A 26,508-nucleotide genomic window follows, 5' to 3' on the forward strand; every position below is an offset into this window, starting at 1 on the left:
AGCGCTATGGGAAAATAAAAACAATATTTATGCTTATTCTTTATTTCTTAAATCCTCTACTTTCGTCTCGTTTTGCTCCTATTTTGGCTTCTTCTGTTTAAAACGCAGGGTTTTGAAGTGTTATCTTTTATCTCTTTTCTTCCTTCGTCGATTTCCTCTGTTCGTCTCCCAAGTCCCACGCAGATCATGGTCGTCCTATTCAAATTCCGAAGCTCGGTCAATTTCGATTCTGTTGGCATCGATGGCCAGCCTTTCATTTCCGTCCGCGACCTTAGGGCAAAGATCAGACTGCAGAAAGGCTTAAAAATCTGCCACGATTTCGATCTCGTCATCTCTGATGCCAATACCGGCGAAGGTTTCGTTTCTAGAGTTATTCAACTTTTAACCGGTTTACGTAAATTTTTTATAGAAATACTGACCTTTCTGAAGGATTTTGGCCTGTAAATCAGCGTTTGAGGACGAAAACTATTCTATTTGTGATGGTTCGAGCGTAATTATTAAAAGAGTACCGGCAGGAACATCAGCTTTGCCTTCCGCTGTGTGAGATCTCTGGCCTTTACCTGATTGATTGAGTTCTTTTTGTTCTCTGTTTATAAATCCCTTAAAAAGAAAGGAAGACTTGATAGAAAATGGTGATTAATGCTCGTCATGTAAACTGGTGGCAGTGTATTTGAGTTTTTACGGAGATTGTCAGACATACCTAATCTACTTTATGTATAACTCTTGCTTGAAATTAGAAACTACATACTTGTATTGCTAAAGCATTGGCTTAAGTTGGAGGAAGAGTGAAAGCATCCTGTGTGTCATCGTTGCGTTAAATGCATTTCCTGTTACCTATTGAGAGGTATTATGCATGAGATACTAAATTGGCTGTCATATTGTTTGTCAATTAGTCAAATGCGTCTGAGGCTTTTTTTTTTAAAATAGTGATATCTGCAGCTTGTCGTACATTGTAGTACTCTATTTTCTCTACGTGTGGTGCTCATTAAAACCATAATTGTATCTTTGTGCTAAAAGTTTGACACTCTAAATCTAAATATGGTGCAGGCCGTGTATCAACTCCACTGAGAAAACAGCTGATTTTGTCATCAATACTATGTCCTTTGCTGCTGTAAGTTCCAGATATTATGCTGACTTTGCTCTTGTTTTTCATATCCAACAATATGCATAAAGTGATGTGGGTGGAATATTGCAATCCCCGATGTCAATTTTTGCTTTGGATTTTTTACCTGGATATAAAAACTTTAAATTGTTGGTGTTCATCGGGATTCATGGCCTGCAGAGTTATAAAATCACATCAGTCACAACGAAAAAAAAAACAAAAAAACTAAATATGTGGAGGAATTTGAACATTTACCTTATTGCGAAGCTTTTTTTGTTACTCTCTAATTCAGGTTGTCTTATTGTATCATTCTTAAGTGAAACTACTTATCAATTGGAATGTGAATAGAGACAAACGTAGTTACTTTACCAGAAAGTCTTCATGTTTTTATAGTTTTGGATGTTAAGGGTTCTGAGTTCTTGGATATTCTTTGGCATTATTTCAACACATGCATGGTGTTTTTGCTGCCTTATTTTGGCTGTGTTCAGGGTGATATAGGGCATGCTTTTGAATTTGAAAAGTTTTTGGCATGTCCTTAACTCTTAAAGATGCAATATTTAAGTATATCTTTATTTCTTTTGACTTTTCTCTGCTACACATTTGAGCTGGTTTAGGGACCAATTTTCATCATTTTAGCACATAATGTTACCAGATTGAGCCTATTGTGTGTCTTGTGAATTCTGAACTTTTCGTAAATTTGTATTTTCGAAGATGAATTCTTCTCATACAGAAAAAATATAATTCAATGAAGCTGAATTTTCTCATATGTATATTTCACCATCACTGTTGAAGAGATGTAATCTTTAATACTTTTTCACACATTTTCAGAATATTGACATGGAAAATTTTGATGACTTTGGTGTTGATCTGTACCCTGCTCCTGAGGCATCTGTATTTGACTCTTGTCCTGATAATCACAAGGTGGATTGCATTTTCAAGAAAAATGCAGATGATATTGTCCAGAGGTAAAAAAACTATGGAAGGCCTATATCTTTGTATTTATACATTTACTTTTCTAGTTGCTAAAGTAGTTTCATATATTTGCAATCAGATCCTCTGAAACCTCCATTGTGTGGTGTCAAAATTGTGAACAAATGGATACAAGTGAGGCTGTTCCAAGAGGTGACATCGGCTCTTTGCCTGTGAACTTTGGAGAACAGTTTAGGGCTATCATGCTAAAAATGTATGTCGTACTATATTATCAGGGAACACAAAGTGCAATGTGGCTGATGATAATGGTGTTAAGTTACAGGAAGATTGTGATGCTATGACAGAAGAACAGAACAGGTTCAATCTGCAAGATTTATAGCTACTTATTTTCTGCCATGCTCATAAGTTTACATAAAATAAGGCCTAGCCCAAATTTGATCTTTATTTAATTGATTCTACCTTGGATTTGATAGAGAGGTGGGTTCAAGCTCTCCAACATTTGTGAACACAGAAGTGCCTGCAGAACTCCGTTGTTCTCTTTGCAATACAATCTTCAAAGAAGCTGTGATGATACCATGTTGCCAACACAGTTTTTGCAATAAGTGTAAGATCAGCATACTAAACTATCCTCATAACCAGGTCTAAGATTTCCTCTTGTAATAGATGTTGTTTCTTGTGGATAAACACACATGATATTGAATAAAGGATGTCTGTGTTCTTAATCTGAATATAAAGCTATGTCTTATCTTAAGCTTCCTAGGCTTGGGAAATTTATGTGGCGATCCTGCCTACATCTCTAGGAAGATCTGGCTGAAGAGGAATCAAAGGCATTTCAGACAAAAATCTTCAACCATTGAGAAAGTCATTCAAAGCAGTATTAATCAGGTGATTGGTTGAGTTTTTTCTCTTGAAGGTTTCAGTGAATTCAATGATTGGCTCGGGGGATTGGTGTCACCAACCTTTCGGTTCCTGAACATTCATTCTTTGCTGCCTGGCTGGGCCCTAATCTGAGGGCCATTAAACTAAAGTTTAATGGCTGTTCTTTTCAGAACCGAGGGTGTACTGGTTTTGGAATGGTTTTCCATTGGAATAATGGGTCTGTTATCCTTTCTTACCTGGGGCCTTTGGGTACTACTTCCGATTCTACTAGTGATGAACTTCAAGAATTAATTCTGACGCAACTTAGCTGGTGAGGGATATCCCAAGCGCAGATGCCACAAGTAAGAAGAATCTATAGTAGTGAGAGCTACAGCTCGAGAAACGGATACATCATCTAGCATGTAGAGCCCTCCCTTCTTATGTCTTGAACCAATCGTCGTCTTCGTCTGCAAGTCCTAGAAAACACAAGAAGTAGGATAAAAGGTTACTGAACAGTTTAAGGATTTAGTTATATGACTCACAAACAAGAGATTAACTGGAAAATTTGGTACAAATAAAACAGAATCTAAAGATATTTGTGAAGTAGTGCAAACTATACCCTCCCCCTGAATGGGAGAGGTGGATCCATCAGCTAAAGTAACTCGAAGATATGAATGAGATGGACTAATGGACTGAAATAGAGAGGGTATACCTGACATGTGTGTAGAGGCTCCTGAATCAATGATCCAAGAGGGGGAGTGAGACACATTTAGTGCATTCATACCTGTAGTAGCCATCGTGGCACTTGCTGAGGAAGAATGAGGAGTCTCGGTAGTTTGAGAAGCAGTAGATGAAGCAGTCAGTTGACCTAGTCGCTGGAATAACTGCTGAATTTCCTCATACGATCCAGTGTGTGAGGAGGCGTCCTTATCTGTGACTATAGAATTGGCCCAGGTAGGTTTATCAAATTTGTCCCAGCATTTCTTAGAAATATGATTAGTCCTACCACAATAAACACATTTTCGAACCCCCTAATCATTTCGGCCATGACCACGGGTTGTGTAAGAGCGACATCTACCTCTATTATTACCACCATGAAATTGACCGTCGGGCTTACCAGTAGAAGATCGAAGGTTAAGAGCAGTTGCTTCTGAGAGGGCTCCACCTGACTCATTCTTATTTACAATTGCACTTTTAGCCCGAAGAACTCTGTTAAAAGCTTGCTCAAGAGTGGTCACATCCTCATTAACCAACAATTGGGCTCTAATAGCATCATACTCATTCCCCAAACCATTAAAAAACTGGGCTACTTGAATCTGATTTTCTTTCTTATGGATGTCTTCAACATTCGTAGTAAAAGGATGGAATGTACTAATCTCCTGTAGTACTCCCCTCATCTCAGTGAAATAATCTGTCATTGATCTACCTCCACGCTTTATATAAAAGAACTTCACAGATAACTCATAGATCCTTGATAAATTACTTTCTTGAGACAAAATGGAAGCCAATGTAGTCCACATTGCCTTAGCAGTATTGCAACTCAAAATCTGATCACTAAATCTGGATTCCATACTTTTGACCAACCAGGTCATTACTAAATTATCTTTTACCACCCAATCTTCAATAACAGGTACCGGGGGATCATCATTTATATATTTTGCCATTCTTCTGGCCCTCAAATACATCAAAACTGATCTAGACCAGTTTACATAATTCGATCCATTCAACCGGATCGTAGTTATCTGAATAGACTGAGAGAATTTCACATTTGAGCTCTCAGCAGTCCTTTGGACAGCAACCCGTGTACTGAAATCAACAATTAAATATCACCAAACACCACAATTCAGTACACTAGAGCATCAATTAACCAAAGGGAAACATTTTTCCCAAATTTCAATATTTGCATAGTCAAGTGGGCCCCACACTGAATTCAATTAGGGCAATGTAGTACCAATTCATTCAATTTAGATCCAATAGTGATCAATTCCAGCAATTGAGACCATAAATCAATGAAAGAATGACCTAATTGCAAGAAATCAAGATGGCATAGGCTATATGGATGATGACGCAAGCATTAGGTTGACGACGCAAGCAGATTTGAGAAATTTTCTCAAATTGGAATCATTAAACATTTTTAAATCCCAACATTCAGTTAAAAAGAAGTAGTAATCATTAGCCATTAGGTTAAGATAGGCAGAAAAAGGGAAAAAAAAGAAAATTTTACCCTACCAGTCCAGAAATGTGGGGAAAACCTTCAAGGAGATTGCTAAAAATGGATAGAAGATCCACAAAATCCAAACAAATTTGCTCAAGACCTGCGTTACTACTCTGATACCATGAAAAATAGGTGATTTGGCGAGAAAATAGAAGAGAAAATGAATTTCTGGAAGAGAGGCAGCTTTTGCTGCCTCGGATTGTGAGCCAGAAAGGCCCTTCCTGCTTCTTTATAATTAGGGTTTAAGTGAAATTTTACAATAGGACAAAAATACCCCTCAATATTCAAAATTACATATCTCCTAAAATACATGTCTAAATTGAATGAAAATTTAACAAGAGATAAAATAAGATATTCTCTATCTAACAACCATACTATAAGAGAAAAATGTAATATTGAAAATCTAAGAAATGACCAAAATACCCCTGAACTTGTATTTTAACAGAATTCATGGGCTAAGGATTTATTGAGCAAGATTCCAAGACCCCTTTTTGTGGGGGGAGGACTCTGAATCCAAGATTTCTTGTTATTTGGGTAGTGCTGAGCCTCCTTGGAGGTATTGGAGTTCTCCATGAGAGGGACTTTTGTCACAACATTGTAACTAGCTGATCTTATGTAAACAGATCTGCAAATCATGCAGCTGATGGTTTTGCTAAAGAGGGAGCAGGGGGCTTCAATCTTTATCTGTTAGGTCCTCTGCCTCTTAATTAACTGGTTTCTTTTGCCAGCCATGCCTTTATATAAATAATATCAGCACCATTTCTAAAAAAGTCTAGTGTAAAGAAGACTCCTTTAGGTATGTAGGAACCATGTTCCACACTGATTGGTGGCTAACAAAGCCTTATTGAGTGCTATCAAGGGACTGTTTTCTTCTTTTGAGTAGAGATTGTAGTTGAGGGAGTTTGTCAGTCATGCCAATGATGCTCTACATGGGGTACTGCTGATTTAAGAGCTAGCTGATCCATGGGTGAGAAAGATTGATAATTGGAGTTGTTTGGCGATGGTGACTATTGGAGGCAGATGATCTGCTTTAAGTAACTGGGATCATTTTGGGAACTACATGCCCCTGCTAGTGATAATGTTGTCAAGCTTTTCATTTAATCCTCTTGGTATTGTTGTTTGGGGTTTCCCTGTTTCACTACTTGCTTGGATCTCCTAGACGGTGAGCATTGCTTTTGGGCTTTATATATGTGCTACATTGTTTCTTTCTTTATTTTGTCACATACATCATCTATTTACTAAAAATAATGAGAGTGTGTGACGGTATCAAGATCCTCATTCCACTTGATTTTGATGCTAACAAACAGTTAGATCTAAGTGTGTGCCTTAAAGTAAGCTTTGGACAAAATTTTAAATCCAATTCTTGCTTCTGCAACACTGACTATTCAAATAATATGCTGAGTATTCGAATAATCCAGCAGAATGCAGAACAGAAGCCCGAGTGTTTGACTAGTGCATCAATAGAGAGCTGCAGGAGTCATCTTATTTGGATATTTCTTACACTATTTGATAGTGCATCAACAAAGAGGTGTATCAGCAGAAGTTGTGTAGCAGACGGATTTTTCAAATAGTCTCCCCACTATTCAAATAGTGCATTAATAGAAGCTGCCCGGAAGTCATACTATTTGACTAGTCTTCCCACTATTTAAACAGTGAATCAACTGAAGCTGCTCAGAAGTCATTCTATTGGAATAGTCTTCCCACTATTTGAATAGTTCATCAATAGAAGCTGCCGAGAAGTCATACTATTTGAATAGTGCCAGAAGTATTTGAGTAGTGATGGTCCAGAAAGCTGTAGAACATAATTTCGTGCTTCTTTTTGTCCAAATTAGATTCCAAATTATGTAAGTGACCTACCATTATGTTCAACAGCTCAAGCCGAGAATGTTTAAGTATTTGTGTGCAATTTTTGGTCGAAGATATAATGGATTTTACAAAAGGACTAAGGTACCTCCTTAAACCCAATTGACTTTATTTTGGAACATTGGATCTCTTTTACTTAAGAATATTTACCATGTTTCAAACTTGTAGGATAGCCACAATGTAAAAGGACTCTCCAAAAACACTCCCACACTTTAAGATCTTTCATTCAGATCGGGTTAACTATCTTGAGCTCAACTCATCCTGTTCTTTAGAAAAGCTAAGTACACCAGTGCTTTATTGTAAATTTTCTACTTGTCTTAGCTTTAATTTGTATTGGAATTGATACTGTTGATTGTTAAATCATCTTGCATAGTCCAGCAAGAAGCTCCTGAGCTTTATTTCAAGGTCATCATTTTACATAAGCTAATTACAATAACACTTTTATTTATTTTTAAATATTTGATTGTACTTGCTTGAATTTGTGCTGACTCTTGTGCTTGTTTACTTTAAGTACAGTAGTACTTTCATTTTTGTTGAATCTTTGGTAGTACTTGCTTGGAATTGTGCTGAACCTTGTGCCAATTAACATTCAAATCATTTATCATTGTTTAACAATCATTTCTGAGGTAAAACTTTCAAATTCATTGTTGGGTTGAGCTGTTTTACAAGAGCTAAGTACAATAGACTTTCATTTTTAAATCTTTGATTGTACAAGCTGATTTCATGCTGAAGTTGTGTCATTTTAAGTTTCAAACCATTCATTATTGTTCAATAATCGTTTCTGAGTTCAAATTTCAATCCATCAATTGGTTAAGCTGTTTTTACAAGAACTTTCATTTTCAAGTCATTGACCAGGTTTCCCAACGGGTTCATTGTTTCATATAATATAAAATTTCTATCCCTCAGCTGCTTGTTACAATCATAAGATACTACGAGGTTTGTGTCTAATTGATTTTGAACTCTGCTTATCTAGTGGTTTTAAGTGTTATTAATTGCAAAAAGTAGTATATCTTGCTACTTCTATTGGTTAACTCTGTGCAAGCAAACCCACAACCATTTTACACTATCTTTTGTAAGGTTTGTGTGGCCAAAGCTGCGAGTGGCTGCTATAATTGGGTTGTGTACCCAATTGTTGCTAGGTATGTGTAGTCTAGAACTCAAGCTGAAAGGCCTTAGTGGCCTAAGCTGTGCTGCTGCTGGAGTGGGTTCTGTACTCACTCTAAGGCTTGTGTAGCCTAAGTTTTAGGCCTTGTGGCCAGGTGATGCTGTAAATAGTTATGTTCCCTTTAGTTCCTAGGCTTTGGTAGCGTAGTTTTGCTGTTGTGGTCTGTGATTGTGATTGACCTGTGAGCTCAAATGTTGTTTGGCATTGATTTTGGAAACACCATGGGAGTGGATTAGTAGAGTGTGGGGTGTGAACCACTTTTAAAATCCTTAGTGTTTGATTGTGGTTGTGTGACTGATTATGTCCTTGCTTATATTTTAAACGCGTGGGTGTATTTCTTGCTGAAAAAGTCCTCAAGGACTAAATTATGAAAAAAATATTTCAATTCTGGAGATTTGTGTGCATAAACTTAATCACGTTAGGAATCCAATTTTGTGTAATTTATTGTGTAATAACGTCATGAATGATGAAGGAAACAATAACAACAAGTTGAGAAAAATATATAATTTTAATCTAAAAGGAGTACTCCTAGAAACCAATAGCTTTTGGTGCTAAGGAGCCACAACTTTGTATTGTTATTTTCTTTATACTTTTTTGTTTCTATGCTCAAGAACCGGCCAGTTTTGTGCCTTAGAGACCCAATGGTGTGTAGTTTATTGCTTAATAGAAATATGATAGATGAAGAAAACAACAACACCAAATTGAGAAAAATAAATAATTTTCAATTTAAAAGGAGTACTCCTAGACACCAATAGCTTCTGGTGTTTCTGAGGAGCTACAATCTTTTATTGTTACTTTCTTTATACTTTTTGTTTCTATACTGAAAATGGTCTTTTATTTCGGAAAATATTTTTTGGTAAAAGGGTTCATTTTTTACAAATACTCGCTGCCTTCATCTATTTGTCACTTGTGATGCACTTGAGACAAAGTGGTTTGTAACTGCAGGTATTCGTTTTGAATTGGCTGAGAAAAAAAAGTGTCCCAAGTGTTCTTCTGCAAAATGTAGGGTTGATGATTTACTCCCTAATGTGTCATTGAGGCAGGCCATTGAGCATTTCTTTGAGTCCCAAATACACATCAGTGGCTCAGACAAAATTCTTCCCAAATATGCACCAGGTGGGGTTGGTTATTATTATCTATGAAAGTAAATATTAAAAAATGTATTATTGTGCTTAAGAGTTCTTTAAGAATTTTTATTGCGTCAAATCCCTGATTTCAGATGGAGAATCTGGAGTTCAAGCTATAGGCTTATCATGTGCAATGTCTACCCTTAAGCGAGAGCCATCATTTCCACAGTCTCCAACTGGAACTGGCAAAGGGTCCAATCAAATCATGCCAGAGACAGGATGTCAATCACGGTTGAGAAACAAACAAGTCATTGGTGGTGCTGGCACAACTCTTAAATCTGCTGCTTCTTTACATAAGATAGATGAGAGGGGAGGTGAAAGTGATGCTGCTGCTAAATCAAGCACTGGCCCCCAAAAGGTGCCTCAGCGTTTGGTCCAGGATGAAGGTATTGGTCAGTAAAGTGACATGGACTGCTGTGTGATTGTTACTTCAGCTGTAGTGACATGGACTGGCAACATAAAGTCACCTACATAGTGGACTGATGCTTCTATTGTATTTTAGATTTATTGCTGCTTCTACACAATCATTTTGTTTTTCTCTTTTCTGTTTAAAAGTACTAGCAACTTAAGTTTCTCTGAAATGATTATCTTGATGATTTCCTGCTATTTTCTATTGAAAACTTGTGCTGAACTGACTGCTGATAGTTCGAAAATGGTAGGTGTGCCATGAGCTTAAGAGTTTTCTAAATCTTGGATGGATGACATTCTTCCTTTGGGGGAATGTTGTGGTTATTTACTGCTTAAGTAGGATAAAATGGGTTTTTCTCTCATAGAATATAAGCATTTAATCTCATTAAATTGAGGTCAATTTTTCTTTCTTTTATAAAGTGCACTTTTCTGAATGAATTAAAACCATATCAAGAAAAAAAGCAGCACTGACCAATCCCATTGTTGACCTACCCGTAAATGAGTTTTCCTTACCGACCTACTTAACCTTCATAGTTAGGGCCTTGATTTGCTAAGCAACTTTTAGAATATGTCTTAGTTTGGGGATTAAGCATGTTTATCATTCCTAGATTTCTGAGGTTTGTACAACCATGATGAATTCATGTCTCAATTCAGCTCTTCCAACATATTAAAAGTAATGTTTTGTTATTATATTTAAAACGTGATAGACTCAGTAGCTGACGTTTTTTTTTGTTATTGCTTTTGTAATCCAGTGAACAAGTCAAAGAAAGGTCTCTGGGCAAACCCAACAGGTACAGTTTTTCATGTGCAATTACGATTATGTTTTTGCATGGAACTGCAACCAATTGGCATACTATTGAGTGCTGTTATATTCTATGCATGCAAATTGATGGTATCATGGGTTTGCAGATGGAAGTGGGACATTTATTGGGACGAGTAGAAGCAGAAGGGTGAGCTTTTTTTTCTCATTAAACCAGCCACCTCCCTTCATGAAGACTCTTGCTTCAGTACTAGCAGAAATAGTATAACAATTTTTTAAACTTTTTGAATTTTATCTGAATGACCTCATGCTTACTGGAGAAAAAATGGACAATTGGGAACTGGTGTGGAGTGACCTTACCCTGGGAAAAAAATTGTTTGTTATTGGAACAGATGTTAAATGCTGTATTTGCAATGTGCATAGGCTTCTGTGTAGGACCCCAACTAATATAACTTTTTTATGGGATCCTATGTTTTTATTAATTTCTTTGAGTATTTTTTTTTAAAATTTTTGAAAAATTAAAAATTATATTTTTTTACATGTTGATTACACATTCACACCCCTTTAAACATCCCAAGACCTCGCACTATAAACATCCCAAGACCTTGCACTATAAACATCCCAATATGACCATTGAGCCAAAGGTCCAAGTCAGCAAAATTAGAATAACTAATTTGAGTATGCAAAATCAAGTTAGAGACTTTCATCTTGTAACTCCGTTACTGAATTTAAATACTAGGAAAGAGTAATGGCATTTTTGTTTTCTACTTGTATTTTTCCCCTATGGTTCTCTTTCCAACTTAGTTAATTAGTATGATTGTTCCCAGAAAAAAAAGAGAACTATGAGCACCAGTTACTTATTTAGGTTTTTCTTATTGGTGTGTATTTAGTTTTTTACTTTGTTGTTGTTGGTCTGTGTTAAAAACAGGGGGACCGTACCTGTTACATGTGTGGTTCTCCAGATCATTTTGTTAGAGATTGTCCAGCAGCTTCTAGTCCATACACTATGTTCCAGACAGGTACAGGTAAGAAGGTCATTCACTGGTGAGCTAATGTTCATGCATCATGAATGCAGTAATAGATGGGGCTATGAGTGTGCAGGGAATATTGCTACGGGTTTCATTTTCTCTAGAAAATTGGGCAAAATGAGTTAGTGTGTAGGAAATATTATAGGGGAATCCTCTGCACATACAGAAATCACTTTCTTGTGAAGCTAAAATGAGAGCAGTGAATCACCCCACAAAATTTTTTGTAGTGAACGTTTAAATGAAGCCATGTGATGTCGTTGCAAATGAAGACCTTTTTGTTCAGTTGGGTCCATGTCCTTCCCTAAATGACTATAAAAAGTTAGGAATCCTGTTTCTCATTTAATAACTGTGGGATTTTTCCAAGCTTTAGTTGTATGGGATTATTCCCAATAATACTTCGTTTCATGTCCAGAACTAAACAAACAGTTGAAGGGATAATGCAAGGGGCCAAAACTTAAATGGGCCGAAAATTATGCCCTATAGAACAGATGTACTGCTTTGATACTATGTTAAAGTGGGTTTGCGTTCATTTCAAAATGGCTAGCCCATGTTCGAAAGCCTTTTCCAATAAATAGTGCGACAGAATATTTCCCAGATCTTACCCTTTTTAGGACTATTTCATTAATATTTAGGTTTAAAAGAAAAGAATTGTGGTCCTGACTATCCAGTGCATTATTTATAGGCTCTGTCTAACACAAACATCACCTTTGCTACAGGAAGTAGATAACCCTGCAATTGAACTTTACTTTCTGTTTTAAAATGGTTCACTTTAGCATACACACACACAATACGAAAAGCCATTTGGTGTGAAACATGCGAAACGGCTATCTCAGCCGTCCGATGTTTCGTACCAAATGGCTTTTCCTATTGGATCAGCTGTGTATATATATATATATGCATGCATGCATGTATATATGTATGTATGTCTGTATTGTGTATCATTTCTATGAATTCTTGTTGCTGTGAGTTTTGCAGTAGACACGGTGTATCTCTTTTATGAATTCTTTGTTGCTGTGAATTTTTCAGGAGAAATCATGTACCCTAGAGGCACTTCGGCTTATGGAATGCCTTGTTGGCAAGGGGTGAGGCCTTTTGGTGGCCTCTTTGGTGCCCAAGGGATGATGCCATTTGATTCTGCTATGGTGCCAATCTCACATTTTTCTGTTCCTCCTTATATGCAATCTATGTCTATGTATGCTGGTATGCCATTACACAGGTGAGTTTGGTATCCTTCCTGATGTTTATTGTATGTATCATGCATTGAGTCAAATGGTGATCTGAGAGCTATCTCATGTGGCATGAACCTTGACCACCTAGTTTTAATCATCACACTAGTAAGAAAATTGATCCCCGTGCCCAACATAGGTGGAAACAAAGAAAAACCTGAGCTCAAAGTATTCATGAAGAAATTCACTCCCAGTGCTGGCAATGACAAAAATTAACTAATGCAATTAATTTCTTACTAGCCACCCCTAACATGCAACCAAATGAAATTAAAGGAAGACAAAGAAGCCTATTTCAAAAACAAAAAAAGGAGCAATGCTTAATCTATACGAATGTTATACTTTTATCTTCAATATTCTACTATTCCTGATACGTTTTAGGCCTGTTGTTGGAGGTGTAAAAATCATTATGGGTTATATTTAGTTGGTGTCCACTATTTGCCTAGTTAGCAAAATCCATCTTTATTGCATTAAGCTTCTTGTGGCTAATTGTAATGATATTAGTTTTCTGTTCTATACCTTTTCCAATTCTTTCATTATCCCCCTTGCAATAAATTTTGTCCTTAAGCCTTCTAAATTAAAAAGATAAAAAAGGAAAAGCTGTTGTTCTGCCTGTTGAAAAGTTATTTAACAGATTATCAATCATCTTTTTTTCCTTATGTTGGGTTATGTTTCCATCCTGCATAAGTCAAAATATACAAGTTGGTATTAATCTTAGCTGAAAACTTTCCAGTGGATATGTGAGCATGAGAGGTATTGTACCCGCCATGGCAGCAGGAGCTGGGTACCCCCATAATCATGCTAGTGACCGAAGACACAGTTCAATACGCACACATCCTGAAAGGTAGCCCTTTTATGACTTTGGATATTCAGTGTTTTTCTGTTGTTTTAGTTTTATATGGCAATTTCATTCTTGGTTTCTTATTCTATTTGCTATTAAATAAGGAATTAGATGTACTGCTCTAATGAATTTTAAAAACTTGACAAAAAGTATTATATGATGGCTGGTTGTTTGCCTATGTAAGACACTTCTTTAAGTTACTCGGACATTTTACCTTGCCTTGTCCTGAAGAAGTTTCTTTCATGACGAATCTGGAAATACACTTGGAGGTTATAATTTTCCAATTTCAGTTTGTGTGGTTCTTTACTACTATTTGGAGTTTTTGAATTACGATAAAATATTTCTAAATCCATCTTCAGTGAAATATAATATGGTATCTACAGTTTAAAGAAATTGTGAATGGGGCTTTTGGCCCTTTAGCCCTGTTTGAGAGGGGTGAGGAGGGGGTTTCTGGTATATGGTCATTGGTTCAAGTTTCACCTGGGTCCTGGGTAGTGAACGTGCCTGTGTGTGTAACCGATATTAAAAAAAAGGCTAATTTAATATCTTAGTTTTTGATTTTTTTCCTTACATGGATCACTTTAGTTATCTGGGAAGCCCATCTGGTATTTTAATTTTGTATATTTTGCATGATTTCAATCACATTAAAAGTATCAGGAAGCCATAAAAATACTACAAGGTTTATTCTATGTTTTAAGTTGTTAAGTAATGATGTAAACTGACACTTAAAAAGTACTGGTCTATGTTAGTATTGCATATCGTGCATGGTTTGAACCACTTTGCGGTCATCTGGAAGCCATTAAACTGACTAGAAGCTTTGATTTTGTGTAGAAAACATTCTGGCGAATATGATGATTTAATGAACGACCCTTGCTTCAGTGAGTCTCAAAGACAATCATGTGACAACAAATATCACTCGGAGCACGAGGACACTCAAAGCTATTCTGGAGATGATGATAATAAGAGATATCAAAAGAAACATTGTCGAGATAAACACTCAGAAAGTACCTTTCATCAGAAGGGAGGGTATGTATCAGATGTAGCCTATTCACTTGGCTACAAACATGAGAAGGGTTCTCAGTTTTCTGCATCTAGCAGAGAGTATGGATCACATTACCACAAAAGATCAAGTGGAGTAAATGAAATATGCCATGCATCTGATAGCTCTGACTATCATAGTATGGGGAGAGTAAAGAGCCATCGGAGAAGTTCAAACTCTCCTAATTGGAGAAGTTCAAATCCTCCTCATCGAAGAACAAATCATCATCAGAGAAGTTCTAACTCTCCTCATCGGAGAAGTTCAAATCATCATCGGAGAAGTTCAAACTCTCCTCATCAGAGAAGTTCAAGAAAGCAGTATGAGGAAACTCACCATCGAAGCCCGAAGGGGATTTCAGGAACTCAGAAAAGGTGTAAAGCTGATATAAAAGAACATAAGAGGAAACACTATAGCCAGTCCGGTACTGGTGTGGAACCCTGTTCTTCTGGGGATAAAAAGCGACAGGTAAAGGAGAAAGAGGCAAGTCAGAGCTCCAAGAATAAGATTGAGATCACTGATTATGACCGGTGGGAGATGGCTGATGGCTTAAATGTAAACCAGAGGGAAGAGTATCATTATCACAGTAAACACAAGAGAAATCACTAAGCTAAAGAGGTAAATATGTATATTTGAATGTATATAGGTGCATATTGGGCTATTAATCTGGTAAATTCTGCTCTAACCTTATCTTTGAAATGTCAATAGCTGTACTAATTCCTTTTCTTTACTACATTACATTGTCACTGCACTTTTTGGATACGACTCTTTTTAAATTTTTTTTAATTCAAAGCCCATATACGCTTTCTTTAGATATTCTATGTTGGTATAGATATGTTACCCAAATTAACTCTGTTGATACATGTTTTTTCAGAGGAGTAGGGAAGATTGGAACATTAAATACCTAAAAGCTTCTTGTTATGACAATTTTCTAATATTATCTTTGCATTCGATTTTGAGGTACTGGAGCATAGCAAACCTCTGTTTTGCCTGTCCTGGTAAAACATTTGAAAGATTGGATTTTTGATGATTTTTAGGCGTGATCCAGGATCCATTGCTGAGGCTGTTGATGCTGGTAAGGTAAGCTCTTCATTAGTTTGTTCCCATGTTTAAGTTTGATGCGTTTTGGTTGCCAGTCTGAAATTGTGAGGTTTTATCCTTCAAGTTTCATTATTTGCATGTTTTGGTTTTCAAAGGTTTCTACATCTCTTGTTTTTTTGGTTAGTCTCTGCAAAAAAAAAAGGTTGTTTTACATATAACGCTACGTATAACTGAACTACTGGCTTTCCCTGATCTAATCAGAGGTCTGGATATCTCACCTGTAAATCGAACACTAGCAACTGCCAGGACTACCCTTGGCTTTTGCATAGTACAGAATTTGCCTGGTATGTTACCTGAAAACACTTCATGTGCGTATGCTTTTACATGCATTCTAGTGGCAGCATTTTCTTTCAGCGTTATATGTAAATAGCATTTTGAGAAATTAAATTTAATGGCAGTTAGTTCTTTAAACTATTTAATTATCAAAAAGGCCAGAACAGTCCGAATGTTTTTCAGTTCTTATCTTTTGGGTAGTCAAAGCTTTATTAATTTATAGATTATTCACTATGTGAAAAAAAGAGGTTATTCTTTGTCCTCTGTTTAGGAATTGTTCATGTATAAAATTGAGTTTTGGTAAGTCATAGGACACGCAAAGTATCTCATTTCTAGATATATATTTTTCGAATATTTGTATCATAACTTAATTATTTATACTTTCTATAAATTCTCTTAAAATTATTTTTTCTTAATACCATTTTCAAAAACTAAAAATATTATCTTTCCTTAATATGTACATGTGCAATTCGATTTGCTTAATTAGAAAATTCCATTTTAAATATCTAAAATTCACTAACATTAAACTACCCTGGATCTATTATAATTGATTTTAGCTGTCTAGTATGGCTTATACAAAGTAGGATTGTCTTTATGCCTTCTTGTAGAAGGAAGATAGGACTTTCGAAAAAGGTTATAGGACTAGTAGTCATGTTCGAGTCTATTTCTTTCCTCAATTTAAATTTTAGGAATGTTAAACCTACTTTTGTTTGGGTTGCACTTATATTGTGGAAGATTTAATAATCTGCATGAGACTACAACATGATTTTTCATCCAGGTGGTGACGGTTAATGACAATTGTGTAGTATTTTGTGCCAGAGTAATCGGTTTGATTTTCAGACCAAATATCAATTTATGCCCATCTAATAGGAGAAATTTTTACTCTTAATCTTATCTTTTGAAGATTTCATGTGCGTGGGTTGTTTAAACTTCAACTAATGAACTAAGGCTCCTTTTTTTATGCTGCCAGAGGAAAGTAAAATTACAAGAAAAGGAATCTTTTATTGATCAATTTTTAATCTAAAAATTCTCTTTTGATTGGAAAAAAAAATACTTTTTTGAATTGTGTTTTCTTGCTTTGTTGCTGTTATAAGACCATGGAAAGTTTAGTTGCTATATTTCTGGACACTAGCAATAAAAGATGTTATATAAATAGTAAAAAAAAACATGCTGCTGTAAAGGAGTACTTTGATGTCTCTTTGTTTATATTTTTATTAGAGCAGTTGAAAACTTATATATCTACTTCAAAATTTTAAAATGTCAAAGGATGTGGAAAAAAAATTTCACCCAAAAAAAGTGGCACAAATATTAAAAATGTTTACTCTTAATTCTGACTCAGTGTGTCATATAAGACTCTCCTACTCCTTTTCTTCAATAAAACGTCATAAAAAAAGATTATTGATCGTCAAGATTTTTTTTTTCCCATATTGTACTATAAGATATTTTGGTTTTGTTAAAACACATGGAATTCTTCCTCGTAGATTGTACTTGTTCTCAAGTGTAGGGGTGGCATCAAGTCAAGTTGAGTTCGATTATATATATGTTCGAGTTAGGCTTGATTTAAATATTTTGAGCTCGAGCTTGAGCTTGAGCCGAACCCAGCCTCAAACTTGTAATTGGAATCGAGTTCGAGTCCAATAAATTTAATCGTGTTCGAGTTTGAGCTGAGCATAAATATCAAATAAATTGTACATAAAATTGTGCATAAATTTTACTTAAAATTGGGCATGACTTTTACATAAAATTGGATACACTTTTAAAGAGATTCTCCCAAAACAAAAGTCTTTCTTTGGTTCTTTAATTTTTTAATGGATTTATAACTTATAAATAATAAATTAAAAATTTATTTAATAATTTTGTAATTTATTATATTATTTGGTTGATATTAAATTATTAAGTACTAGCTTAATTACTAATAATTTTCTCTTGGTTTGCTATTATCAAACAGCATAAAAAATCAAAATATGTATAAAACAACTAAGTAGTAATTACTTGTTAATAATGTTTTTAGGCAAAATTTTAAAATATCAAGTTAATAATTACTAATTATGCATTAAAAGGAATAACCAAACAACTAACACTAATAAATGTAATAAGTTTAACAATAAATATTATTTATTTGTTAATCAAATAATGCCTAAGTTTAACTCAAAGAAAAAAAAGAAAAAAAAGCTTCACCACGGTTAGGACAAATTGAGGAAGGGAAGTGAGATCCAATGGAAATGAGTTGGAAACCTGATCTTGAGATCAGGTTGTTTCGAAATGAGCCAAACTCGAGTTGCTAGTAAATTCCACCCCCAAACACTAGTATTAGAAAAACATAGCATAAATGGTTTTTTAACTTGAGCAAAATAATGCCATCAGTATACCATCAATAACTGAATTTGATTTTAATGCATCATATGTGTTGGAGGTTTCCACAAGGAGGGGCATCTTGGAAGAAACATTGGTACAAACAAGTCACATGTGATTAAGGTGAGGATGGAGATGGAAAACGATGGCCGGACTAGTCCCAAATTGTCAAAATAACAACTACTGTCTAGGGTGACATCAAAACAAGCAGAGCCTAAACCTGTTTATGTTCGAGTTGGGTTTGATTTAAATCTTTTGAACTCGAACTCGAGCCTACCCTCGAGTTTAAAATTATAACTGGAGCTCAATAATATTAACCGAGTTCGAGTTCAAACCTACACTTAAAGTTTTGAATAAAGTACATGTCAAATGAAAATTATGCATATATTTTACATAAAATTAGGTATGACCTTTACCTAAAATAGGGCATGGAAATTGGACCCTTTGCCTAAAATTGGGCTGATATTTACCTAAAATTGGGCATAACCTCTATACATTAACCTTGCATAAAATTGTCCAATCGGTATAATTGTCTCCATTCAAAGGAATAATATAGGATAAATCAAAATTTAGAACGAATAAAGTTTGAACAAGAACAAAATAAATAAAAAGCTTACTAAACCATGCAGTGAAGCTAAATATTGAATATTTATCTATGTAAATAAATTCAAACAAATAAATCAAATACGTCATTATAATCTTTAATGTGGGCTTAGATTATAACACATAAACGTTTTATATCACTTTATGATGGCATTAAAAATTGTCTGTCAAGAAATTTTCTAGGCTATGGCTAACCAGAAGTTTTTTTTAGTATTCTAATCTCCTCTTGATTAATTACTTAACATTGACATTATGGGGTTAAATTATTATAGCTCCATAATTAATCATAATTTTTTATGTCATTAATTTTATGTGACTAGTTTAATGTCACTAGACATTTTCATAGTTAATAATGTTGTGGCTATTACTCAATTATTCAAATGTAAACAAAAATATGACGTTAAGATAATTGATTAAAATTGATGCCAATTATTAATTCTTTATATTTAGGTCAACAAAAAATATTTATAGAAAATTAAGTATGCATAAAAGCCTAAATAATATTTTTCATAAATCTGCATTTATAAATTCATATTTACATGTAAAATTATTTAATTCATATGAAGTAAATGAGAAGTGGCATAAAAAACAAATATACTGATTTTCTAGTTATTCAAATATCTATTAAATGTTTCCAGAAATATCACTCAAGGTGAGATGGATTAGAGGTCATTTTCTTAAATTTTAAGTTGAGGCCGTGGGTTTAATTCTCACACTCAACAATAAAATTTTTGTTTTTTTTTTCTTAGGATTTTCGAGTCGATCCAACTAGCTTTAATCAATTCACTTCAAACCTTGGAGGTTGTCTTCAACCTCCAGCCTTGTGCTTGTTTTTGTCACCACCTTGACGCCTGTGTTGTAATCGATGCTGGCACACCCAACAAGCAAAAATTTCTTCCACAAATTTTACACCTACAGAGCCAAGAACGCATGAGCAAAGGTCCCTCGTTATGTCCACTGGTCATCGTCAACTATGAAGACTTGGACCGAGGACGATATCTCTATTGTGCCGGTGTCTCAATCGGACTGATGTGCTTCCAAAATCTCGACAAATCCCTTTCTATTGCCAATCCAGCTTTTCGTAAATCTCTTTGTCTCCCACCAGTTCACCGTCCATCACATAACCCAGCTTCTGCTACATCCCCTCCACCAAGGAATACAATGATGCAAAAGAACGAAGACGTCGTAGAGGGAAAACGTCGAAGAATGAAAACGATGAAGAGGTAAGACGTTTCTTGAATCCCTGATTCGTTTCTCCCTGAAATCGAAGACAAAACAAAAAGTCAAAGAGAGGAAATGATGTCGAAAATAGTAGGGCTTAGCTTGAAAGTGCTCGTTAAGTAATGAGCTAGCTCGCGAGCCGTCGAACCGAACCACGATTCGCTCGAGCTTGGCTCGTTTACTTAAACGAACCCGAACCTTATCTCGAACTCGGTTTGAGTTCGGAATTTTTTGAGCCGAACCGAGCCGAGCTCGAGTTGTTCACAAATCGGCTCGATTCGATGCCACCCCCATTACTATCCACACAATTAGCTCTACCGTTTTGTTGCCCATAATTTCTTGCAAAGGCTCCCAACATTAGAGCTCCAAAAAGAGGAGAAACATGTGCAAAACCTGTGTGGTTAAATAGTTATAGAAAAACTTGAATAGAAAAAAAAAATTCGATTAAAAACAACATCAGACGCACGGACAAAAAAAGAGAAAGCCAGAGAGATGAACCGCCTCAATGAAGAAAGTAACGAGGGAATAGATATAAGTGGAGATGTGTTACTAGTGTTGGCAATAAAATAGATGGTCGACTCTCAGTGCACTAACAATGGAGCTTTTTGCCCAATGTTAAAGTTCTTGCAGGGGCTACGGAGTGGCGACCGACGGGGGCAGCTTCATCATCGTTTAACTTGCGAAGAGCAAAAGAGGATGCTGGATAAAATCGTGACAACAACCGATTTTCCTCTGAGCCCAAAATCCCCCTTTTTTATTCTTGAACTTGTTGCTGCCATTGCTGAATCTTAACTAATCTGAAGCCTCGCTTGGGCCATTATTAAGTAACGAGTCGGTTTGCGAGCTTATGAACCTAACCATGGTTTGTCTCGTTAACTTAAACGAGCCCGATCCCGATCCCGATCTCGATCTCAGATTCAATTCGAGATGGAGATAGACCGAACCAAGCTGAGCTTGAACCACTCGCAAATTGGCTCGATTCGATGCCACCCCTACTCAAGTGATAGAAATACCTATGTTTCAAGTCCAGAAGGAGACATAACTATTGTAACACTCAAGTTTCAAGCAGGAATTTATATACACAAAATGAAAATAAGATTTCCATCAAATTAATAGAGTAATGAAAGTGACCCAACTTAAAACAAAAACTAATTATAATGATTAGTTTTCCTTCAACGTGTCCCAAAGATAAGTACTCAATGGGACACACACTCAATAAAATAAAAAATATTGATGATGAAAAGGAACAAAACCAATATCATAGGATTTTGAACCGATAGAACTCATTTAAGAGTATCGACTAAAAAAGTCTTAGTGGACACCATACAAAAAAAAATCAACTGTACTAAGAGGTTGGCCTAAAGAAGAAAGGTACAAGATTAACAAGGTTGTAGGAGACGAAAGGAAGAGAAAAAAGTACCATGCTAATAAAAACAACGAGAGACTTTAAGGAAGGATTGCTTTAAAAAATTTCTTGGGAGGTTGGGTTGAGGACGTGAGAATGATTTTTTAGTGCTCTCTCCCCTCAGACCTGGAGTTGGACTCGAACTCAAGACCTGAAGTTGGACCCCGGTTTTGACAATAATCGATCCCCATAGTTGCATTGTAGTATAAGTATACTTCTACTGTAACGAGGTTTCTTGATTTAATGTAGACTTCCTTTTGTGATCAGGATGAGAAGAAGATTCGTCAATAGCGGATTCCCTTCGGCTTGTTCAATATGCAAATTCTTATGTAAAACCTCACAGACCAGTAGGGTAACCTGACGTCTCAACTCAACTGGCTTCTGGATGCGGACGTTAAGATCAAGTCTCTTGCACGAATTAACCACCTTAGGCGATTGAACCACGCGTACTGTCCAAAAATAGCTCGTCAGTCGGAGGCATCGTGATAGGATCGCGAGCCTTGCCAGAAGGCTCTGGATCTGCATTCACACCAGGCTTCTGCTTCTTCTCCCCGAGCGCCAAAGCTTTCTCTGTGGCACAGGTTTTCCTGCCATTATCTATGAAATCTCGGTTAAAAGAGATCCTAGAGCTCAACCAGTCGTACGAAGCGAAAACCGACAGTTGAGAAAGCTCTCTATTGCCATTCCTATGTTGTTTACTGTTACAGATGTCATCACCTGTGTAGAGCTTTTTTTTCAAAGGTAAGATTCTCTCTCTTTCTTTCTAAAACATTTTTGGTGAAAATTTGCAAGATAAATATTTGTGGCTTGAACATATGCCAATAAATACTCATTTACTTATTTACTTACAGTTAGTGGGGTATTTATAACTTTTCCAACTCAAATTATTTGTTATTTACCCGTTTGAAAAAAAAAATAGATCGTTGATTGATTGGTTATTGGTAATGATTATAATGATTAATTTTTATTGATCGACGGACTGACCGTTCAATATATTATCATTGGTCTAAAAAAGTAAAGTTGATTAATCAGGTTGATCGATCAATCGAGTTTGTTTATGATGCTTGAACTCAAGTCTTCTCATTGTCTTTTTCCTTATGGGTGATTTTTCAAGAGATGTTCTTCAATTGTTTGAAATCTTCATTTGGCTTTGATGCTTAAGACCTTGAGATGCTCTTGAAGGTAAAATATATAAAATACTTTAAATTGTAAGTGTATTAGATCAATTAAAATTTGTTATCATCAAGTCAGCTTACCGTCAATACTAAGTGACTATATTTAGAGTTTCATTACAGAAGGAAGCATTATCTAAAAATTACACTTATCTCTTTTTAATTATATTAAATATGTATACATCAATTTAAATTGCTTAATCATCTTTTCCATATTCTAGGTTATACATACATTCCCTATTTTTCTTTTCGATAGGCATATTTTTTTTAAAAAAATATTATTAATAATATTAGCATCAATCGACTTTTAAACCTTTGGATCGGATGATATTCGTCGTAATGGTACCGAGAAAAAAAACAAAATAAAATAAATTACCATTGAAAGACTAAAATACTAACAAAGACTTACTGTTGCATCCCTACAAAACCTCTCGGTTGTATCTGTAAGTTAATTCCAGATATTATGCAGTAGATAACGTTATCTTCTATTCTCAGAAGGAGAAGCAGCCACATCAGACGAGCAACCTGACCTGGCAGCTTCCCCTCGTTTACTACCTCTCATCTCCTCCACTGTCCCCTCTATCTAATCTTCTCTTCGCACCCCAGAGAGAAAGAAAGCAGTACCAGTAGCCCTTTCATTCTGTCGCTCATTGATCCTCAGTCACAGATCAAGCCAGGAAGAAAATGACGTCGACGTCGGTCGTTGCCATTGCCTTACCGGTGACTTCCGCCGGCCACAGGAAGGCTGTCAGCCACGATGCCTTCTTCAACCCCATGAGGATGCCCGTCAAGGCTGCCAAACCTACGCTAAAAGCCAACGGCAGAGTAGTGATCTCTGCGTCCTTCAAGGAAAAGGCAGTCAGTGGTTTGACGGCTGCCGCTCTTACCGCGGCTATGGTCCTTCCCGACGTCGCCGAGGCTGCTCAGCCTGGGGTCTCGGCTTCTCTGAAGAACTTTTTGCTTAGCATCGTTGCAGGTGGGGTTGTGCTTGGCGTCATTGTTGGGGCCGTCGTTGGCGTTGCCAACTTCGACCCTGTCAAGCGAACCTGAATCAGCTAATATCTCCTTTTTGGCTATATCCAGTAAAATCTGTATTTTATTGATTTATATGTCCAGATTTGGTAACTCTGTATGCTTTTCTATCAGTTTCTCTCTATCTTCTCTTCCAAAACTCTTGAGTCTCTCTCGTTTAAGAGTGTAGACGTGTTCAATGATTTCGTCTTACTTCCTCCCGCTTTGTTGTACATGAAGGCGTTGGGTTCCTACTCAGGCCTTGCTTCTGGTTCTTCTAGCTGGAGCAATTTCAATTCCCTGGAAACTCAAGGCGAACATTCGAAGACCATCATCTCTTCCAATTATCCCTGTTCTAGTAAAGCTTCTAGCCAAGCAATTTTTACAGATCAACTTGTTACCTAATAACATAATCATTATCGGAAAATAAATATTTGTTACTTTCAGTCACATTCGTGTTTCCTAGAAACCAAAATCAACTGATTAGACCAAGATGATCGACGACTCGTTGGCCATTAGAATCGGCTCAATCTTTTAAGAGTGTGGTGTGGTGGTTTTCTCGATATTTGTATAGTTCACATATTTTACAAAGTGATATATCCCGAATCAATTCAAAAATACAAATCTTACTTATATACAAAATTTTTGTCTTTATCTTCAATCTTTAAGTAATGCCTCAATTTGGAACAAACTCAATGCTTTATGAATAAATCTATAGTTTGGTTGATGGTTCATATGTGTGTTGTGTTAATCATGTATGTTTGAATTTTTTCGCAAAGTAAGTGATGATCAATTTCGAGGTGTTTGATTCACTCATTAAAAATCAGATTTGATGCAATATGTAAAATAACTTGGTTGTCATAGTACAACATGACTAGTTGAGTATGTTTGATTTTCAATTCCTTTCAAAATATTTTTCTACCAAGTAATTTTACAATATGTAGTAGCCATAGAACGATACTTTGCTTTGGTAGTTGGTCGAGCTACTGTTGTTTGGAGTGTACTTGGGGAGGATAACATAATACCCTGTCTTGGAGTTTGTTTTAAGTATCTAAAAACTCTATGTAATGCCTCAAGGTGTGGTATACATGGTTTTTTCATAAATTGGCTTAAAACATGGATAACATATACCAAATCTATTCTAATAATTGTCAAAAAGATCAATTTTTCGACAAGATGCTTGGTTGATGAAGGATCATGTAGGAGGTCTCCATCGGATTGCGTAAGAGCCAAGTTTTACTCCATTGAGAACCTTGTATGTTCAACTCCTAGAAATCCAGTATCTTTTAATATCTCCAAAGCATATTTCCTTAGGGAAAGAGAAATCCCCTTCGAAGATATTTGAGGTGATCAAGATCCTTAAGTTTGAATTGTTTGGATAATAACTGTTTCACATCTTCAATTTGTTGCAGATTGTTACCTGCCAAAATTATGTCATTAACATATACAAGTATTGTCGTAAAACTTCCCTTGTGGGATTGGATGAATAATGAATAGTATACCTTTGATTGATGAAATCCTACAACCATTAAAGCTGTAGAAAACTTCAAAAACCTTTATCTGGAAGCTTGTTTGAAACCGTATAATGACTTATTGATTTTGCACACTTGAGTCTCCCCCTGTCGTCCAAAACCTGGAGGTAGGGACTTATATACGTCTTCATCAAGATCAGCATGTAAGAACACATTATTGATGTCAAGTTGGTGAATATGCCATCATTGAATAGCAGAAACACTAAGTAGAACACGTATAGTAACCAGTTTAGCAACTGAGGTAAACGTCTCTTGATAATCGAGTCCTTCAACCTGGCTATATCATTTGGCGACCATGTGGGTTTTGTAGTGCTCAACGTTCCATCAAGATCAAATTTTTTATTTTGAGTTTTGTTTTAGATCAAACTACGAAGCTTCATATTGTGTAGAAGATTCAATAATTTAATACTTACTAGATATAAGCTAAAAAACTTCGATAGAAGCAGAGAATGCCTAATGCAACAATTTTCATTGACAAACCTGCTTAAAATTTTCACAATATGATGTTGGATCAACATCTAAGTAAGAAAATGAAGTGAACGGATATTATTACTTTTTGAATTGAGGAACAAAATTTCCCTATGTTAAGACATAAGAGTGGGCAAACCACTCCATTGTATTTTCGTAGCGCCATTTGATAAAAAGATGAAGCCAAATGCCATTAAACCACTTAATTACAAGATATACCATTAGTATTTCCTTAACAGAAACCCTTAATTTAGTATTGTTATTTTATTTCTACTTTCTTGTAAATAACTTTCTTGTATTAGTTTACATAATAAAAAATTTAGTGGAAAGTAGAAAATGAGGTTATTAATAAAAATACTCTAATAGATACGATAGTTTTATTTTACTTTTTATTAACAAAATAAGATAAATAATTTTAAAAATAAAAATAAAAATACTTAAATAATTAAATTTAAAAACTAATATTCCTAAATAAACATGGTGACTTTTATAGCGTCTAGATATTTAATCAAATTATTACTTTTATAATATCTAAATTATAACTCTTAAATTAGTAATTTAATATACTATTAAAAGTCATGAATATAACAAATAAATAAATAGGATATTTTATTAATAAAATAAGATAAATTTTTATTTAGTATAAATAATAAAATAATTACAAAGTAAAATGAAAAATTAATTTAATTAATTATAAAAAATAGAATACTTAAAACAAAAATTATTTACTCTAAATACATGATCAAATTCTTACTTTTACAATATCTTAATCTTAAATTAGTAATTTATTAATATTAAAAATCATAAAAATAAT

General features: G+C 35.4%; 2 protein-coding genes across 2 annotated transcripts; both read left to right on the forward strand.

The window, feature by feature from the left end:
• The first annotated feature begins 99 nt into the window (after window positions 1-99).
• Window positions 100-15,318, forward strand: LOC137958595 (E3 ubiquitin ligase PARAQUAT TOLERANCE 3-like). Its single transcript, XM_068805657.1, has 15 exons — window positions 100-355; window positions 450-540; window positions 1,048-1,111; window positions 1,931-2,067; window positions 2,154-2,224; window positions 2,308-2,389; window positions 2,506-2,636; window positions 9,079-9,249; window positions 9,353-9,646; window positions 10,421-10,459; window positions 10,578-10,618; window positions 11,357-11,453; window positions 12,483-12,672; window positions 13,413-13,523; window positions 14,352-15,318. Exons 1-15 carry the CDS (start codon window positions 187-189, stop codon window positions 15,163-15,165), a joined length of 2,502 nt encoding a protein of 833 aa, XP_068661758.1. The 5' UTR covers window positions 100-186; the 3' UTR covers window positions 15,166-15,318.
• A 7,934-nt stretch (window positions 15,319-23,252) lies between these two features.
• LOC137960476 (uncharacterized) lies at window positions 23,253-23,790 on the forward strand. The gene has a single exon (XM_068808110.1). It carries the CDS (start codon window positions 23,368-23,370, stop codon window positions 23,731-23,733), a length of 366 nt encoding a protein of 121 aa, XP_068664211.1. The 5' UTR covers window positions 23,253-23,367; the 3' UTR covers window positions 23,734-23,790.
• The last annotated feature ends 2,718 nt before the right edge of the window (window positions 23,791-26,508 follow it).

Source organism: Aristolochia californica, unplaced genomic scaffold, assembly GCF_029961685.1.
Source record: "Aristolochia californica isolate CCGP_79_NKW_82.1479 unplaced genomic scaffold, dmAriCali1.0.hap1 SCAF_3, whole genome shotgun sequence".
Taxonomy (NCBI): Eukaryota; Viridiplantae; Streptophyta; class Magnoliopsida; order Piperales; family Aristolochiaceae; genus Aristolochia; species Aristolochia californica.

Excerpts from the sequence above, each read along its gene's own strand:
- LOC137958595 (XM_068805657.1), top strand. The coding sequence starts at position 187 with ATGGTCGTCCTATTCAAATTCCGAAGCTCGGTCAATTTCGATTCTGTT. Across the intron at positions 541-1,047 it reads TCAGCTTTGCCTTCCGCTGT|GCCGTGTATCAACTCCACTG; the intron begins GTGAGATCTCTG and ends AATATGGTGCAG. Across the intron at positions 9,647-10,420 it reads GCGTTTGGTCCAGGATGAAG|TGAACAAGTCAAAGAAAGGT; the intron begins GTATTGGTCAGT and ends TTTGTAATCCAG.
- LOC137960476 (XM_068808110.1), top strand. The coding sequence starts at position 23,368 with ATGACGTCGACGTCGGTCGTTGCCATTGCCTTACCGGTGACTTCCGCC.